A 21,386-nucleotide genomic window follows, 5' to 3' on the forward strand; every position below is an offset into this window, starting at 1 on the left:
GAATGCTTGGATAAAATCCACCAGCAAATCAAGATTCACAAAGCAATGGTGATGATGATCCATCACCATTCACCTAGCACTCTGTGTCAAGATCTAAGATAGTTCACCCTCTAGGATCGATCTTGATGAGAAATAGCTAGAGCTAACTGTAAACGGCCACTCCATTTCAAAATTCATCTGGAATGTTGTTGTCTGGGGTTATTTTTTCATCAGGAGTTTGGATATGTTCTCTGCTAACTTTCACCATAAACTGAAGCTAAACGCAACAACCTCAAGCTGATAATGTACAGTATCCTTGAGATTTTGAGTATGGACAAGCTGGAAGTACGTCGATATTGGACCATTAAACTCGTGCTGCCCATATTTGGCCTTTGCTGCATTTTCATGTTAAAACCTATTTGCGGGCCACTAATAGAGGAGTTAGGATTGTTCAATTGGGAAAGCTTTTGGAGAATCCTCCATTCACAATGGGGCCATCACGCCAATATTCTGGATCACTCATCCATGGGCCCCACTTGTCCAATCTCACCCCCAAACAACTTAATATACCTAATATACCTTGAAAGGAACAATCAAGGCAATCAAAACAACAGAACACCCCGAGAACAAAGAAGCAGATTATTGCAACCAACCAAGAAATGAATTAGCTTAAAAATACAGTATCCCACAAAATATTACAATTCTCCAACCTCCCACATTCTTGTAAACACCAAAGAACATTATTCCTGTTGTAAAACCCAAAAAAAGAAGAAGAAGAAGAAAGAAGAGGTGATACAAATTCCTCAGAGAGGCTTTCTTAACTCTTCCTCCTTTCCAAAACCTTCCTTCCCTGCAGAAGGGGCAGATGGTTTCGGGGTAGTGCTTGCTGCCTCTACGTCAAGCTTGCCGCCTTCGTCCTTCACAGCCAAGAAGATCAACAAGATCAGCAAAGGATAAGAAATTGTCATAAGGGACCAGTTCAAGATCAGCTCCATTAGCAACGTGTTTTTAGGCTTATCAATTGCCCAGGCCACGGCTGCCCCCGCACTCTGCCACCCCTTGTAGAATCCGCTATACCTGCCATGGTCGTGACAAGCCCAATTGATCAAATGGCCGAAATAAACTAGAAACTGTATCAATGGCTACGAAAATCACCAACAGTTAAAACCCTATTTAGATGTGATAAAAATGCACACTAGCAAGCGCATGAACTTCATATGTTTGAAACTACTCTAATCACTGCAACATTTTAAAACAGAGTAGAGAGTACAAACTGTACACCAGAAGTTGGTGGATAAAACACCCATTCCCACTGTTAATAAATGCATCCAGACTGTCCAATTGAAGGTTAATCAGTTGGCCGGTCACAGACAAAAGATCAGACTGCTTGGAGGTTCCTGGCTGTTCGATCAGTGCCCTTTTTTGAGCACTGAACAAAAGGTATAGGTAACAGCAGATATTCCATTTCATAGGGAAGAATTACATGATCCTTGAGCAGAGATCAGCATGAGGGCAATCTTGATGGATGGTTTGGACCACATTGTTGGTCTGATGGGGGCTATCGTGGGGAAATAGAATCCTGATCATTCAATTGGTGCCCGCAAATAGACAGCCAAGAAAAGAAACACAGGAAAAAAACCCCAAATTCAACTAACATAAGGCAAAAAATTAGATATCTATAATCTTCCTATTTGGGAAACTTTTGGGCATGTCCCATCTATGGTGCGGCTGATTACTGGGCAAAGGAGGAAGGACACTCACAATTCACACCCAGGTGGAGGGACACAACTCACACCATAAACAGCCACTGTGGGAGAATATATTAACGGAGGCATATTTGCTACAACCAGTTTCTCTATAAGCTCGAGCAGTTGAGGATGGTGTATCAATGTATATCAAGGGACTTTAACAATAGGATTACTGAACCATGGACCCACTTCCACAAGCATGTCCTTGATGTGAGGATCATATATAATTCCTCTTTGATGGTATGATTCACGTGTATTTTTGGCTATGGCCGATTGAAGAGGTGACCCACCAGTTATTCTCAGTGGCATGTGATCACCTGATTACAGTAGAGACACTCTACACAGTAAGTTACAGAATGCAACATATGCATACAGACATGAATTCCTACAGTTGGGATTATTCCTTAATCAATGGACCATACGGGAAATTAAGAGAAAAAACAGTTGCATTTTCATAGAGCAGATCAACAAGAAACTGAAACCAAGAAAATTCAAGAAACAGAACAAAAACTGGGGACGGTCGGGTTTAGGAAAATGATACCTGCTAAGGGTCACGGAATCATCAGCCAAAGCTCCAATCACCCAATAAACCATGCTCTGGAACATGGCATCCAGCAACCCATAGCTGAAATACAACACAAACGGGCCCGCATAATCATTACCTGAGCTCTTAAAATCCAATGGTTCGGGCTTATCTTCACGCGTATAATTCAACTGGTTTGCAAGCCCGCCGCCCCAAATTGCAGTGCCGAGCAAGCCTACAATACCAATCCCGACAAAACCCCTCATTCGCCTGCTCTTGAAACTGAAATCAAGAACATATCCTATAGCAACAGATCCCAGCATCTGGGCCCCCCAATAGAACACATTGTTCAACCCCTTCGTTCGCACGTTGAACATCAGACCATTCACATTGTTGAACTGATAGCTGTAGAAGAAATTGCTGGCGAACGAGGCGGGGATTATCAGGATCATCTTCCAGTTGATGAACAGCTTCCCAATCTCAATGGCCTCAATGTAGGGATTGGAGTACTTGACATTGGTGGCGCGGGAGCCATCGTCGCGAACGACGCGGGAAGGTGGGAGGATTGAGAGTGTGAGGAGGGTGCCGGCGGACATGAAGCACATGAAGGCGATGTAGGTGCCGTCGTTGACAGAGACCGCGGTCTTGCGGTTGTAATTGAGGATGAAGGGTATCAGGCCGCCGATGACGCCACCGAGGTTGAAGATGCTCCAGAAGAGGGAGATGTAGGTGCCTTTTCGATCTGGCGGAGGATAGGATGTCATGATGGCGCCTTGGCTAGACCAAAGGAGGCCAGCGCCGATACCGAGAATGGCGCCGGCAGCGATAGGGAAGCCCTGGTGCGGGTAATGGTTGTAGTAGAGGAAGGAGCCTGCGTAGAGGATGTAGGTGGAGCAGCCGGCGAGGAGGGTGAGGTGGGGGCCGAGAACGTTGTAGATCCCACCGCCGAGGATGCCGAAAATGGCGAAGGTCGTGTAGAGGGCCGTGTTGGCGTTGTTGGCTGCGGTGGTCTTCACCTGCCCACCACCGCCCATACCACTGAGGGCGTTGAACATGCCAGGACAGCAGAAGCAGACAAGGCCGATGAGGATAACCTGCACCAGGGGAGAGTTGTAGCGGAACATGGTGGTGGGGGGAGTTAGTGTGGGCGCGTCCTCGTGGGCATTTTCGTCTCCTGCTTCTACCAGGCCCATTGATCGGAGGGTTTTGATAGATTGGAATTTGGGATGAGAGAGAGAGAGAGAGAGGGAGAGAGAGTGCAGAAAGATTGGAGGAGTGAGAAATGTGAGTCGGAGCACGCGGGCTTTTATGCTGGAAGTTGGTAGCGTGTGGGTTTGGGACGGGCGTATTGCACGTCGGCGTACGATAAGATTTATGTTGGATGGATGCGCTGGATAAAGATAATATGGCCTATGGGGGGAGCGGATTAGGTGGTACCCGGGTAAAACATGAGCGGGTGAGGGTGTTACCCTTACTGTGTGGGGCCCACCTTGATGAATATTTTGTATATCCATTCTGGCCATCCGGTTTTTCATATCATTTTATTATTTTATACTAAAATTAAGTTTATAAAGATTTCCAATAGACCACAAAGCAGGAAAAAGTGTTGAATGAACATTAAAAACTTTGTATAGGCTGCAAAGGTTTTGAATGAAAATGATATTTAGTTATTCACCTTTTAAAAAGGTTGGAAATAAGCGTCACGGAGACATTGCGAAATTTTAATGGTGAGAGTTCAATCAATACCATTTCCTAATGTGTTGGACACCTGAGATTTGGATCTGCCTTTTTTTGTTTTGTTTTTTTTTTTTTTTTTAATGTACTGAAATAATATGAAAAAACGGATGGACAGCGTGGATATACAAAAAATTATCAACGTGGGCCCCACAGTAAGGGTAACACACACTAAAGCGTAACACGAGTAACACCTGATCTGCCACTGTTTTGGGAGATCTCTATGATATACTCGGGCAGCGTATGGCGCTTGCTACGCAGGCATTCAGAAAATTTAAATGCTGCTTGTATTAACTCAATTAAACCGATTAAATTGTGAAACCACTGTCACTGAGTCACATTCCTAAAATCAAATTAGTTAAACAAGGCAAACATCTGATTCGGTGGACACCTCTTTATTGAAAGAGAACTGTTGGTTGTTTTCATATTAACCGTCCAGTAAATTTCAACCAATTACGTATTTTGTACATTTAAACTGGGAAACATAATTTGAACTGTTTAATTTTACTTTCTTGCATACCAATTATGCAATTTGTAAGAAGTTTCGAAGTGCCTGCGTATCAATCATCCACTTCACCAGAGTACCAAAGTTTCTGTATAGTCATCGTTACATACGAGGAATCCTTATGCGAGTCCAGCTCGTATATCACACGTGTACGAGATCCACTCCGTACATTTGGTGGGCCACGGTGTGTAAGATTTAGTGTACCAGGGATGTGTCGGGTCCCTTCATAAAGAAGGCACATGAATATGGACTGTTATGAAACTTGTTTTAACCGTCCATTTATGGTGGAGACGGCGCCCCACCTTTTGACTAGCATGGCGGGACTCGTGCGGCCGGCCTAACCAACAGCTCAATCTCGCAGACGTCATGCGTAGCTAAGCGTTAGGAAAACTCTTTCATCGACGGGGAAGTTGGATGGTGTCCCTTAGCGGTGGATCGATGCATAGTGGGGCCCACCAGATGAACGTTGAGTTCACGACTGTGGGAAATACATTCTGCGTTGTGAAAGTGGACCCAGCGTGTGAGATGATGAATGGAAATAGATTACGTACTGAGTAGCTTGGTACGTTTTATTAAGTAAATTCTGTGGAGCCCACGGGGAAATGCAGTTCATTTGTCTTCTTCCCATATCATTTTAATATACACAATTCATTTATTTTAGTACACAAGTTCAAAATTAAAATAACATCATGATACATAGCTCAAGTGTAAATTGAGTGAAAATACCCTCATTTGAACACTAATGTCTTGGTATAGATTCCAGTGAGGAAGACTATTTGTGGGGTGTGTAATAACAAGTTAACTCTAAAAAAAAAAAAAAAAAAAGTTCAAAATTGAAATATATCTTAAATTTAAGTGGATGAAAAAACTTACATTAGCTCAAAAAGCTAATATTTCAAATTAAGTCAAGGTATAGACTAAAAATAAAAGTTCAAAATTGAAATATATCTAAAATTTATGCATCAAGCAAATATTCTTGTTTTCCTTTTATTATGTTTATATGACTTTATAAATAAGTTGGATGAAAAATAAATATCACTAAGGGCCTTAAGAAAGATTTAACAGTGGACATAAGTATCCCACTGTTTCCTGAAATGTGATCCACTAGGGTGTTGGATATTACTCAATTTTGAGATGATGCTGCAAAAGTATATGTAAAATTAGATGGACAAGGCACATACATCCATGGTGGCCCCATAGAGTTTACTCAGTAAGGTCACACAGCCACGTGGAGTCCCATTTTGAAGATGGGTGGTGGGTCCCGTCTGTCCCACCCGTAAGAGCCCAAGGAGTACCTGATTCAGTACTCTTCATAGAGCACCAAACCAGCGGGGAAAGTGAAACGCTTTTTGCGCGGCTGGGTTTGGTTGTCTTTTTAGAAGCTTGCCTTTCCTCGTATCGGAAAGTATGAAATGACTTGGTCGACCAATGCTACCTCGTGACAACGCGCCACGTGGCACACATGCGGGTCATTTCAGAGGAAACTGGATTGCGTACTGAGTTACTCAGTACGCTCTTATGGTACTGAGTAAACTCTGTTGGACCCACCGTGATTGCATGTGGTTCATCCACACCGTCCATCCGTTTTTAAAGATCATTATAAGCGTTGAGACAAAAATTTAAATATATTCACACCTCAACTGGACCATACCACAGATGACTATTGCCTTTAATGGAATTTGCATTTCCTGCTTTTGTGAATTTAATGCAACCAAGTTTATTATTTGGTGTCGTCCACTATTTTATTTTCATGCCTTAAAATGATTTTATAAAAAGGATGGACGGCTTAGATAAACAGATACATCACACTGGGCCCACCCACGTTCTGGGCTAGAGACGGGCGGGGGTAGGACGCAATCCGCGTCCCATTCCAGATCATCAAGATCGAGGTATCCACAGCTTAGCCGGTAATCATACTGATCGCATGATCTTAAACCATCTGATTGGTGATGACCAAATGAAGGTCTGGATTGCCATTAAATGTCACGTGCAATACGGGTGAGTTGTCACAGTTTAGTACTCTGGCGCTATTCGGTTGGAGTCTAGTGAATGGTGATGACGAGCCGGCGGACGACTCGAGATATGCTGATGATGTTTCGGCCGGTCGGATAGGAGATTATATATTTTAAGTTGCCGTGTCCAGTACACGTTAAATTCATCTAGATCAATCTGAGCCGTCCAAATCGTGATTCCCACGATCGATGGTGCATATCTCAAATTCACAACCTACAAGAACTTTCTCAACGATCTGATTTTGCGTGCTGAAAACCTGGCCGTCCATTTTGCATCCACCACAGGGACCACCATTAGTGCGGTTTTCAAGGGCCATTCCTTGTCCAAAAAGGGCCCCATGATTCCGGTGATCTGGATTGACATGCATGCATGCCGTGTGTACGGTGGACCAGACACCAAGAAAAGGATCAATGGTCTAAATTCACCGAAGAAAATCAGACGGCTCGGATATTCCTATCAGTGCCGTGTTCCCACTAGCTCCATAGACAATCGGTCTGGATTGACTCTCCTTCAGATCATATCCAATGGAAAATAAAATAAAAAATAAAAAATCCACCCGTATTTTCCATCCCCAATCTGCTCCCCCCTTCTGCCGGCCGCCCCGTGATGATCCTGACCGTTCGTTTAGAAACTACTTCAGATCCTGGTCTACAAAGATAGAATCGTACTAGTTATAGGTCATCGTTGTTCGTGCTAAGGTGAGCTAGAAAATGCTTTTCCGACGAAAAATCTAGGTATGATATTCTAGATTAACGGTCTGGATCATCACTTGGAGTGGAATAGAAGAGCATATAGGGTGAGAATCTACACGAGCGTCACGCTAGTGAACGCCAATACATCACGGACGATAGAATCCTCGACGATTATGCAATTGGACGCTAACCACAGCAAATAGCCCAAAAAGTCAACAAAGATAGATTCCAAAGGATTCCGTTTCTTCATTCCCATGAATACACTGACAAAAGCCAAAATGGAATTCTAGAATGCGACAGGCGCTGCATACAAGTACTATGCAGCTCCCACCTCAAGGTACACGTGGCAAGTATCTAGTGCTTTGAACAATTGATCAGGTGGACTGATTTGTGGATGAGCTACAGACCAAAGATCCCAAGTGTCCAGACAAAACGAGTAATTAACCGTTCGTTTTTCCATGTCAATCATCTAATGGTTAAAACAATCCAGTACTCTCGAAATTTGGAATATGACGTATCCACCTTATGGCCCACTAGATTAACCGTTCAGATCACTACATGTTTGCCATATGCAGCGTCAGAAGGGTACTGTATAGAAGCTTTATGCGGCACACGTTGGCACTTGCGAAATCGAAAATGATGGGTCCCGTGCCGTACTTGATATATTTGAATGGTTACAAGTTATTTTAAATGGTTGTAAACGTATGATGATGATTGATGGAAATGAGGAAAACGAAGTTTCAGATTTCACTTCCAATTTCAGGATCGCGTGCAGGAAAAAATGAAGTGTTTTGAGTGATGAAGTGCGAATTCTGTGGGTCCTACGATGGTACGCGTGTCATACCCATGCCGTTCATTTACTCCCCAAGCTCATTTTAGGGCATGAGCTCCAAAATGGAGTAAATTATAAGCTTTAAGTAGGCCATGCCAAAGGAAACAATGGTCATAAATTAAAACAGCTCACGGTTAAAAGTTTTTCTTCCTTGGGTTCATATAATAACATTCACTTGTCATCTAACCACTTGTCATACAAATGCAAATAAAGGTTAATAATAAATATCGGCTTGATTCAAAACTTTTACGGCCCTTAAGAAGTTTTCAACATGTGTTCAATACGCATTTTTTCTTGCTGTGTGGTTCACTTGAGATTTGAGTATGTTTCATTTTCAGTTCATGCCCTAATATTATTTGGCCAAGTGAATGGACCGCATGAATAATACACATACATTCAATGGGTGCCCAAAAGTTTATGCACAATGACATTTTACTCCCCAACTGTTGGAACAAATACATTCAAACATCGGACGTTGGTCATAATTGCAATGAAAAAGAATTATTACTTTTTACATGGAATTACCGTGGCAATTGATAGACAAATAGGATAAAACCCATGGTGGTCACTCAACGCTCATCCTCATTCCTAGCATGAGAAATAGGCATGTGAATGAAATCTTCTTTAAAAAAAGTATATTTAGAAGTGAATAGCGAGTGACCAAAGGTGTAGCTATACATATGCCTGCTGGATACGTTACCTGTGAAAGATATTGTGAAACAATCTAATTATCAACTACATCACTAAAATCACAATAATATAATAATCCAAATCATCCAAAGATTCATCCGTTAAATGGACAATTAAAATGCACTAGCTGTCAGGTTGCTTGTTTGTATCCTTATGTTTGTAGTCTATTTAAGGTTTTTTTTTTTTTGCTAAAGTATTATCTTTCAATAGATTTATTACCATCATACCGTAAAAGATCACATGTATGTTAATTTGAGATATTAAAGCTAATTTAGTATATCATATATAATCCTGTGAAATATTAAAAAAAATAAAAAAATCAATGCATTCCAATTCCTCAATTTACTCATATCCAAACAGGTCATTCAACTTTCAAATATAATTCATTTACTACCATCCAAATATAATTGAATAAGTAATTTGTTCTTAGTTCATTTCCTTCAATTCTATTTGCCGCTTACCTCAAATCACAAGCTCCCAAACGACACTATGCCAAAATCGCTGATTTGCGACGGACCAAATCCGTCGTAAAACCAAATAAACGACGGACTTCGTCCGTCGCTGTTTACTGAGTCATTTTTTATTTTCTATCCGTCGTTTAATCTGCGACGGATAAGGTCCGTCGCATCATCACGACGGATATAATCCGTCGTAAAAAATAAAAAAATCCGTCGGTAAAATTCAAAAAATAAGTCGTCACGTAAAACATTAGCGACGAATAAGGTCCGTCGCTAATATGACTAAAGCGACGGACTCAAATACGTCGTTGATTATCAACGGTCAAAACTTAGCGACGGACCTTGAATTCGTCGTTGATTTCAACGTTCAGAAATTAGCGACGGATTTGGTCCGTCGCTAAATATTGATAAATTATTATTATTTTAATTTTGCACCTGATAGTCATTCAAAATATAATTCACACTGTTATTTGACAAGAACCCTATTCACAAAATTGGTAACAACTCAATTCAATAAAAGAGGAAATGACCCAAGTGGCCCACTCCAACAAAAATTGACTTTTTAACCCTCTTAACTAAACACTTCCCCCCCTAAACTAGGACCCATACAAAAGAAATTACCCGGAACTTCATCTGTTGGCTATGCCTTGCCTTGAATTGGCTACTTAGCATCTTCTCTTGTTCAACCTTCTTTTGAGCCCTTCCTACAGATATTACAAACAACCAGATTGAATCCAAGAAAAGACTACTTTAGTCAACCCTTCATATATTACAAATAACCAGCTCAAATCCATGAAAAGTGAATAGTTTAATCAACTGAAACCATTTAACAAAATAAAAGATTAGAATTCATCCTAGCCATTAGAGGTTCAGGTAAGAGCATTTCTTAACTTCATAGCATTCACTGGGAGAGCACAATACAGTTTTTTTTTTTTTTCACAATGAAAAATTATTCTCATCCAGAGGGAAAGAGTGAAAACAGTTATGTTCTAAAGCATCCAAAGCAAACAGTAGCAACAGATAACTTTGGTCTATGGCTGCTAAACGCTAGAGTTAACATTGTTCCTTATGTTAAGTAACAATCATTGAGGAAAACAGAAAGCAACATCAGAAAGTGTTTACCTGATGCAAGGGAAAAAAACCGCATATGGAAAGAGATAATACCAGAACATAAGTGCAAAATCAGCAGATAAACAGAGGCCCACTTTGTACATCAAGCATGCCCTCATCGACCAGGATCAAAAGGCTGCCATGGCAATTGACTCACTCTCCCATCTCAACCACCTTCTGCTGCGTCTCTGACATCAATTGTAAAACTGTATTCCTGGTCACATCCTAGATACGAATCACACACAAAATACAGCATATATGACTTACTTTCCAACTTCTGCAGGAGCAGTGAAGTCAAGCTTGACTTCTGCCCTCCGTTGCAGCGACACCCTCTTTATCGCCAGCAGCTGCTGGCTTTTGCTGTCACACACAAAATACAGCATGTATGACTTACTTTCAAACTACTTGTAGTACTCTTTACAGGAAGCATGACACAGGATGACACATTTCCCAGCATTGTCCAACAGAGGTCTGCTTGCATGACCCATCATCTGCAAAAGATCAGTAATTGGATAATCAGTGTGAGCACAATATAGTTTGAAAAGATCTTTAGATGTTGGAATCAATACACAACAGCGCAATGCAATCTGCATTTAATGCACTAGTGTCTAACAAAATGACCAAATGAAAGTGTAGGAACTGCGAAATTCCTATTTCCCAACAAGATACACCTGCATAATCAGAAGATAGCAACAACTTGTCAGTGCTTGTAACTGCTTTCATTTATGAAACTGCATCTCTATTACCATTTGGTCCAACCATACCCAAAAAAATATCTTTGATTCCCCCATCCATCCATTCAACCATCATACAGTTATATTCATAAATACATACACATAAATGTATCATACGATTATATACATATGCAGGGATGGACTTGTTTCAGACCATTCATCCAATGCACTCTACCATTATTTGGCCACAAAACAAAAAAAAAAAAAAAACTTTTAGAGTGAGAATGGATCTAGTGATTGCCTTTTCTGGACAATCCTACCCATTCCCGACCGTCTTATCAATGAACTTTTCATTCAAGATGAGCCATTGCTAGCCTGTCTTTAGTGTCCATTTATACAAAACTGGTTAAACAGGATTGTCCAACCACTGATCTTTTTTCAGAGGTCCATTCCCAATTGGACCTGCTGAACATATGGTTAGGATATCATCTGCATATATGATGCATATGGTTAAGAAATAAAACTTTAGAGTGAGAATGGATCTGATTGAATAAAATATCAGAACAATAGAAAACAGATACATTGGAATAAAATAAACCAAGGATGAATGAGATATCGGATCAATGTGATTTTTATGTGGTGGTCCATGAAATGTGTCCTAGACTTAACAGAGTTCAGATTGATCAATTGGACTGTAATTAGGAGAACTTATAGTGCTCTGAGAGCAATGGAGCATTTCTCCTGTATATAAGCATACACATGTTTACATGCATGCATCATGCGCACGCGCGCACGTGGGTTTTGCTAACGTCCACAAATTTATGGGGATGTTAGCAATGTCCCCAATCCTTTTGAATGACATGCAAGACATCCAATCATCAATCGGGACAGTTTATTCAGTAGTACTACTAGGAACAAGCCATGGTGCAAGAATCACGTCGATCTGATGATCCCAAGCTTTTGAATGGGGCCAATTTGTTACAACTATTTGTTGTTTAAGGGCCATAGCTCACATGGTTAGAATCATTGAACCAAAGCGCTACTTTGGAATCATAAATAGTACAAAGTGAGATCTATATAATAGATGTTTCAAGTGATGACTGGACCTATTTCGTTTTACAAAATATTGACGGTCCATTTTCTGCACTATTGATCAGATGTTTACGATCATCTTGGTGTGACTTTTGAACTATGGCTTGCCCCAAGTTTTGTGAATGAAAAGACGGTTCAAATCAATGATAGGCATCCCACATAGGATTAAGAAGGTTTATGATTCCAAAACTTCTTAACCCTATGCCTTCAATTTTTTGGTACAGTCTTGGAGGTTCTGATCTTCTAGTAATGTATCCTAGTTCAATTCTTTCAAGTAGTGCTACATCATTGGATGATGCCTTGCAGACCAAGCTGGGCTCAAGCCTGGATCCTTGGCTCTTGGGTTGGGCACGTCTCTTTTCCAACCAACAACGAAAGCTGCAATTCATCTTTGCATATAATAATAACAGAAACAAGGATGCAAACTATAAACAGGCAGTCAAAAACTTACTTAAGCATGGAATTCCATCTAGCCTTGTAAACTGCAGCCAATGATGTAATCATTTACTCTTTCTCTTGCCACTGAGGACCACTAACAGCAAACTCCAACTTCACAATGCCTAGAGAGAAGTTCTCAAATGAAATTTATCATAGGGAATCTACTAACAGAGAAGAATCATAAGTTTTGCAGCAGGAAGGAAAATGAAAGTCGTAACATAGCAACTTGATCAGCAAAGAACAACAAAAATTGCAGAGGAGATTGGCAAAAACTCAAACGATAAAATTAAGGATAAACAAGCTCCAAATAAAAGCAATACAAAGTATAGTTGGGAAAACAATACGGACAAAAGGAAACAGGTTTTATGGAGTTTGGCTCCAATCTCCAAGGGAACAAACAAGTACCAATGGATCTTCTTTCTTTTTCTGACTTGAACAAAAGGAGGAGAAAACTAGTTTGAAATGGATCTCAATGTTCTATGTCACGAGAAAAGCTTCCTTTCCACCAGATTGAAATGGAAACATACTATTTTGGTACTAAAGAGGGACGCATCTTTGATTTTTGATAGTGTGAAGGGAATCCAGAGTAAGGTTTGCAAACATGAAGGTGTATGGTTGCTGTGACAGCTCTGGGAGCAGTAGGATGTTTTTAGATAAATCACAGCTTCAATTAGCATACAAGTATTCCCTTTACATTACCCAATACAGTGGTAAAATCAAGTCCATTTTCCCAATTCCAAAGCATATCTTAAGCTAATAATTAAAATTTGAGATCATGATAAAATCAAGTCCATTTTCCCAAGTCCATTGTTCTTCTTGTTTATTTCTAAATCTCCCTTGGTTCATAGATAATTTTTGAGATCATGATTCAGTTCAGGAATAGTCCAGTTGACCCTTTTAGTAGCCTGAAAGAATGATGGGCTAAAAAGCGTTGGGCTTTGCAACCAACGATATTTCGAATTACCTTAAACTAAGTACCATCAGAGCTATTTAAGGACGAACTATTTCATAATAAACTAGGGGTGAAAAAGTCTAAGACATCTAGCTCTTGAGAGACAACCAAGTCCATTTCTATTTTCATAATGGAATATCATATGAGTTTTAAGGTTTCAAATGCAACAGACTGAAACTAGACTGCTGAAGCATTAACAGATACAAAGCCAAGATCAGAAACTTCAATACAAAGTGAAATAATGAAGACCAACTCAGATAAATGCATAGCCAATGCATGTTGATGTCCAGATGAGTATTCTGAAGTTGGCAGTGGTCAGTGTAAAAGGTAACTTTCTTTGTATGAATGAAGCAGAGGATGGCTTAGACTTCAGATGCGATGGTAAAATGTATACGAATCACAAACGAGTAATGGCATATTATCTTTCAAGAAAAGAAATCTTAGCAAGTTTCAGCAATTAATGTTGAAACATTTTTATTTTTATTTTTTGCAAAAACGGTGGCAATTTTAGCCATGCTCTATTCCACAATTTGGGTGGGTCCACGATTGGCACCAATATGCACAGTGCCAGCACATAACAAAATGCAAAGAGACTCATTTGGGTGGGTCCTCTTCATCTTTCAGTTTCTAACAAGTCAGTTGTTAGTATGTAGAGAAGAGATTGCAGATTTGGTTTGATTACGGCACCAGATTAATGTTGAAACATACTCCGAAATAAATAAATAAACATAATCACTCAAGCCTATACTCCGAAAATCGAAAGTCTCAATCTTCTCAAAATGTATACACCATTGAAAAACCTCTCAACCATCTAATGTTTTCCAACAAAAAATAAAAATAAAAACCCGAGCCAAAAGAAACTCCAGTTAAATGAATATTAGACTATCCCATTTCTCCTCTAGGATGAAACTGACATATCCAAAAAAGGAATGAAATAAGCCAAGAACTGAAGAACGCATTACATGAAAGAACCCTCGACCATCTGCAATTCCAAACAGCCAAGCTTCAAAGTAGAAAACCCAAACCCAAAACCCGATTTGCAAAAATCCAACAAGATATTACCCACCACTGCAAAGAGTAATAAGCTAACATACCAAAAACCCAATTACAGAAAAACCCAAATTCCAAGTAAAAGAAACTCACTTCTGAAAACTACTGGTTTCAAAAAAAAAAAAAAAACAAACAAACAAACAGCGATAACCAAACATCAAACACCTGTTCCCTGGAAAAGAAAAAAAAAATTGTAGAAAAACCCAATTCCAGAAAGCAACATATCCAAAAAGAAAAACCCATTTCAATAAAAATAAAGCAAACAATCAAATATCAGAAATATATCCAGAAAACCCAAATCCAGAAATCCGTAAATCCGACACTCCAAAAAACCCAGATATCAGAATCCAATAACAAACGCAATCGAATTTCAAACGAGAATAGAAAGATGGAAGGGAGCTACAACTAGGTTTTGGGGATCTAAATTAGATAAATGAGTACATACCTAGATTGAAGACCTCAGCTTGAAAAAGGCGAAAGAGAGGCCGTTTCCGACGAAGAAGAGAACAGAAATGGAATTCAAAAGAGGGGGAAATGGAATTCGAAAAAGGGTTTTAGAAATCCCTCTTCGAAAATGAAATTTGCATTCAAATCCACACAATGTGTGTTTTACATCATTTAAATAATATCATATGTTATCATCCGTACATTTAAAGGAACACCTAATAGTTGTTTATAATTTTATTATATGGTAAAATTATCAATTTTAACAATCTACAAGTGTAACCACTATTTGGATGGTCTGGATAACCCTACATCATTGCCACAAGTGATAAGAACAAATCACCACCATTTTACATTATATCCACAACTATGAACGACCACTTGCATTTCCATCATGGACGGGTTTGGCCAGTGATGCTGGTCGGTGCTCCGTGGGCCCCACTATGATGTATGTGTTATATCCACACCGTCCATCCATTTTGAGATATCATGTTAAGTCATGAGCCAAAGAATGAGGCAGATAAAAATCTGTAGTGGACCCCACCACAGAAAACAGCGGGAGAGTGATTCCCACCGTTGAAACTATCCTAAGGCCCATCATAATGTTTATTTGAAATCCAACCTGTTCAAAAGTTAAAAAAGACACGAAATAAGGGAAAACACAGATATCAGCTTGATCTAAAACTTTTGTGGCCTTTAAAAGTTTTTAACAGTGGGCTTCCCTGTCCCACTGTTTTCAGTGTTGGGGTCCACTGGAGCTGTGGATTTAACTCATTCTTTGGATATTGCAAATGGATGGAAGGTGTGGATATAAAACATACATCATGGTGGGGCCCAGGGAACTTGCTGACGTCACTTCAGTAGCTAGTCTTGTTACTCCCCCTGACACCAGCCCTGTGGGTGGTGGTCGGTGCTCTGTGGGCCCCACCATAATGTATGTATTTCATCCTTTATCTTCATCCATTTTTAAAGATTATTTTAGGGATTTATTCCAAAAATGAGAGATATATAAATCTTAGGTGGACCACACCACATGAAAACAATAGTGATTAGATATCCATCATTAAAATCCTCCTAAGGCCCAATGCACTGTTTATTTGACATCCAATCTGTTTATTAGGTCATACAGGCCTAGATGAATGGGAAAAACAAAAATCATCTCGATCCAAAACTTTTATGGCCCCCAAAATGTTTTTAATGGTTGGCGCTCATTCAACACTGTTTCCTGTAATGTGGTCCATTTCAGATTGGGATATACCTCATTTTTGGTCTCATGATGTAAGATGATCTTTAAAAATAAATGGACGGCATGGATGAAACACATACATCATGGTGAGGCCCATAGAGCACCGACCACCAACCATTGGCTAGTATCAGGGGGAGTAGCCAATCTGTTCCCCTTATTTGTGGTGTGGTCCATTTAATCTTTGGATATGATTCATTTTTTGGATAATTCTCTAAAATGATCTTGAAAAATGGATGAACGGTGTAGGTTGATCCCAAAATTTCGATAAATCCAAAACTCAAGCGGACCATGCCACACCAAACAATGTGAAATAATGATTTCCACCGTTGATACCTTCCTTGGGCCCACAATAATGTTTATTTTTCATCCAACCTGTTCATAATATAAAAAAAGATATGACTGAAGAGAAAACACAAACATCAGCTTGATCCAAAACTTTTATGGCCTCCAAGAATTTTTCAATGGTAGAGGTTCAATCACACTATTTCCTATGGTGTGGTCCACTTGAGTTGTGGATATGCTTCCTTTTTGTTATTTAGACCTAAAATTACCTGTTAACGTGGATAAACAGAATGGATAAAATAAATAAATAACGGTGGACCCCACAAAGTTTACTTTGGTAAAGGTAATGACTAACTCACCTAAATGTAGAGAGGTTTCCTTAAAACATTCATAATCATATATTGGGCTTGCCTTAATGTGATTCACATATCCAACCCACTCATTATGTGTGTCCCACTTGGATGAGGGGCCAGACCAAGTTTTAGCCGCATCCAAAACTCATGTGAGCCCCACCAAGTGCTTTTATATTTTTTATGATGTCTTGACATGGTTTTAGATGATATGGTCCACCTAAGTTTCGTTTGCGGATGATTTTTGAGATATCTCATAACCTAAAGGAGACACATTAAATGCACGGTGTTGATGTTCGACACACATCATGATGAGGCCCACAAAACTAATTAACATCAATTCGTAGGTTCTCTCGAGGTCAATAAGTTAGGTCACAATTTTGACAATAATATTTAGCCCATTTTATATGTATAGTCCATTCACTCTATTTTATTGATCAATACCCTCAATTTGACTAGTTACTCGCCCCAATCAGGCTAGCTATATGTGAGAAAGGTATTGGGAATACAAGATTGATCAACAGTTTGAGTGAAATTTGATTTTAATATATGAAGTTATTTACTCTTCAATTTCCATTTAAAAATTACTTTTTTTTTCAAAATGTATATATATTTTTTACTCTTAATTTTTCTTTGAAAACTTTTAACAAAATATCATTTTTATTATAAAATATTTCAAAAAATAAATTAAAATACAAATTCTGAATTTTTATTTTCAAAATATCTTAAAATTTCACAATTTTTAATTTTTTTCCCAAAAATTCCAAAATGTCCAATTTTTTTCTTCAAAAGCATCGTGTTGTTTTCAACTTTTCAATTTTTTAAAAAAAATTATATATTTTTTTTCAAAATCTTAGTGTTTTTATAAATAACTTTTTCTTTTAATTTCGAATTTTGAACATTTTCATTTATTTTTCAAAATCACAAAATTTTTCAACTTATTTATTTTTCGTTTCAAAATGTTTGTTTTTTGATAAAGTATCGATTTTTTAATATTATTTTTTTTTTTAAATTTTCAATTCTTTTTCACTTCTCCATTTTTTAAAAAGCATTTTATTCGAACTTGTCAATTTTTATTGAACTTCACAATTTTTTTAAATTTTTTTTTCAAATTTTGAACTCTCACTTTCCTTTTTAAAATATTTTCATTTTTCAACATTGTGAAAATTTTCACATTTTTTAAAATATTTTTAATTTTCTTTTTCAGGATATTATTTTTTCTCAAAATAAAATGCTTTTTTTTTTTTCAAATTTATCAACTTTATTAAATATTCTTTTTTTGTTCCCACAATAGATTTTTATTAAATCACGATTTTTATTTTTTCAAAATCTAATTTTTTCCTCAAACATTGTTAAATTTTTTAAACTTCTCAATATTCTTTTTCATGTGATATTACAAATCATTTAAATATTAGTTTTAAATTAAATAATAAAAATAAAAATTCCACTCATTTGATATGAAAACAAAATAAATTTTCTTTTGCATTCAATCAATTGTTAAAAAATAATCTTAGATACAAATATGTACAATTAAACCATTGAAATTCTATTAAAAAACAATTATTAGACTACAAAGCAACTTAATGTTCCACCCTATTCTAAAAAAATTGAAAAGAAGATAAAGCCAAGGCAAAAGTCATTTTACGACGGACCTGATCCGTCGCAAAATCAACTGAAAAGCACGCCATTTCATATTTTGGGCGGGAATTTGCAACTTCCATTTTCCGTCGCCAAATCAAAATTTGCGACGGATTTCATCCGTCGCCTAGTTACGACGGACAAAAATCCGTCGTAAATCAGATTTTAGCGACGGATTTTGGTCCGTCGCTAAATTTCGCGACGTTCAGCCTACGGATATTCGAGGACGAGCGTAGCGACGGACTTTTTCAGTTAGCGACGGATTAAACCCGTCGTTAAACCAAGAGATTTTTGCGACGGACGAAGTCCGTCGCAAAAATAGGTCCCAAATTGGCCATTTTGGCGTAGTGCGACCCTTTGCCTTTTTGCTGATAATTGTTACATTTCAACACAACAATAGTCGAATGCATATGCATTGACCAACCATTTATACGTATGGTTCAATAGAATAGTAATGATGATTACATAGTACTTCAATTACCAATTAACTTGGTGAATCGGCATTAATTAAGATGCATCCAACGGGGGGGTGGTACATGACCCCACTCCACTTTACATGTAGGCAGGCCAACTATGATCCAAATCATCCATCTACTGGGCCCTACCACTAGCCACAGCGTAAAAAAAAAACTACTGTGATTAGAGGATCCTACCCATCCAATCACTGCCCTTCAAACTATTAATAGTTGTCTTATATATGTAATTCATCAGTCTATTGATGGCTTCAATGTTATCAAAGTCGGCTCGATGATATAAAGATTTTTCAAAATAAATCGATTTGGTTGCTGAACACTTTGGTGCCATTTTCGATGTCATCGAAGATTGTTCGATGCCATCGAAGGTGTCTCCACACCATGTCTTCAATCGCCGTCCTCCATAACTTCTTTTTCTCATTTTATAATCTTGTCTTGCATCATAGCTCCATCATCGCTTCTCGTACACACTCCGTCATATTTTTATGCATTCGTCAAGCCCAGAGGAGTTGTATAGAACTTCAACTTCTCTGTAGGAACCACCTTGCTGAGTATGTCGGTCAGATTCACGCTCGTGTGAATCTTTTCCAGAGTCATGCCTTCTTTCTCAAGCACCTTCATGCCCCACTTGCTCATGTGGCCCAGACGTGCATGTCACATATGTGCAAACATGGAATCTAGTACAGCTGCTACAACTCCACTTGTTGAAGTGCTCCCGATCAGCCAGTAAAGATTATTGTGCCTCTATGCTCTCATAACTACGAGCGCCCATTTTAAAACCTTAATGACCCCATGAAAACCGGTGAACTAACACCCCATCACCTCGAGTGCACCAAAAGATATCAAACTTTTCTTCATGTCAGGAATGTGTTTTATCTCAGTCAAGGTACGCTTCATCCCATTAAACATCTTGATATGGCCAATACCAATAGCCACAATGTTATAAGTATTGTCATTGCTCATAAATACATGTCCACCATCGTAATCCCTGTAGTTGGGGAACCAACTTTGGTGAGGAGTCATGTGATATGAAGCCCCAGTGTCAAGAATCCACTTGTCTCTATGATCATCTTATAAGTCTCTATTATATATATTGACAATACAACACCTCTGCTTGTCTCTATATTAGACGTGGCAGTATTGGCCTCCTTGGAAGAAGACTTTGTATTCTTTTTTTTTTTCTTTTTTTCTTTTTTTTTTTTGCTTTAAGATTTATACAATCCTTTTTCAATATGTGCCCTGACATCTCACAATTTTAGCACTTTAAACTTTTCCTTGCCATTGCCCTTAGATTTGGATCTTAATCTAGAGGATATTGTGTCTCGCCTATAATTTTTACATATCATAAACAAAGTATTAGTAAAGGCCCCCATGCTACCGTTCTTCTTTCTCTTCGCCTTTCCTTGAAGGGGTGAGGTGACGATATTGACACTAAGGGTCGTGTTATTGGTGCACAAGGCGTCTTTAAAAGATTCATACGAAGCAGGGAGAGAATTCAACAAGATACACGCCTAATCTTCTTCATCGACTGTTACCTCTACATCTAGTAATTTGCAGATCATCTTATTAAAATTGCTAACGTGGGCTTCAACATCTCCTTCCTCTGTCATTTTGAAGTTAAATAACTGCAACTTAAAGTGTAAGTGATTTTCAAGGGACTTCTTCATATACATGTCCTCCAACTTCACTACAAACTTGTTAGGGTTTTCTCCCTCAAGACGTTATAGAGAACCTCATTAGTTAAGCATAATTGGATTGATGATTTCGCTTTCTTATCTAGTTTCTTCCATTCATCATCATCCATAGTTCCAATCATTTTTCAATGACTTCATCCAATCCTTTCTGATTCAATAGACTGATCATCTTTACTTTCCATAATTTAAAATTATCTTTCTCAAAGTATTTCTCAACATTAAACTTAGAATTGGTTGTCATTGCTACTCACTCTCATATTCAAGCTCGCACTCCAACGTTTACTTCTAATACCACTTGTTGGGGGACCGCGGAAACACATAGAGATGAATCAAGTGAAGTAATCCAATCACACTAAATAAGTACAATGCAAACACTCCGAATTTTAACATGGAAAAACCCTTTCGGATAAAAAATGCCACAAAGCGATAAATATCACTATGAAATCAGAAAATTACAAGAGTAGAGAGATTCCCTGATTCGAACAACTTCGAATCAACCCAAGCTTGAATCTGTGAAAGAATCCTATAGTATGAATTAAAAAGTTTTGAATCCCTCTCAATCTTGATTACACCTCAATATATAGCCTTTAGAAGAATCCCAATCAAAATCGGAAACAAATCCTACAAATTTGCAAATATACGAAAATCTACGCGGAATCATTCGATGTCATCGAACATACTTTGATGTCATCGAAACTTAACCTTTGATGACATTGAAGCCACTTCGATGGCATCGGATTAATAACAAAACATCCCAGTGACCAAACAT

The 21,386-nt window shown here is 38.5% G+C and overlaps 1 protein-coding gene across 1 annotated transcript; it reads right to left on the reverse strand.

Moving 5' to 3' along the window:
• Positions 1–618: 618 nt before the first annotated feature.
• On the reverse strand, positions 619–3,523 carry LOC131232648 (UNC93-like protein 1). Its single transcript, XM_058229034.1, has 2 exons — positions 2,269–3,523; positions 619–1,056 (listed from the first exon to the last, which is right to left on the reverse strand). The coding sequence occupies exons 1-2, from the start codon at positions 3,441–3,443 to the stop codon at positions 783–785; spliced, it is 1,449 nt and encodes a 482-aa protein (XP_058085017.1). The 5' UTR covers positions 3,444–3,523; the 3' UTR covers positions 619–782.
• Between the last annotated feature and the right edge of the window lie 17,863 nt (positions 3,524–21,386).

This window comes from Magnolia sinica, chromosome 18, assembly GCF_029962835.1.
Source record: "Magnolia sinica isolate HGM2019 chromosome 18, MsV1, whole genome shotgun sequence".
Lineage (NCBI taxonomy): Eukaryota > Viridiplantae > Streptophyta > Magnoliopsida > Magnoliales > Magnoliaceae > Magnolia > Magnolia sinica.

Bases quoted from the DNA above. Each gene is read 5' to 3' on its own strand.
- LOC131232648 (XM_058229034.1), bottom strand. From the start codon at position 3,443: ATGGGCCTGGTAGAAGCAGGAGACGAAAATGCCCACGAGGACGCGCCC. The intron at 1,057-2,268 runs GTATCATTTTCC...CGACCATGGCAG, and splicing joins GATTCCGTGACCCTTAGCAG to GTATAGCGGATTCTACAAGG.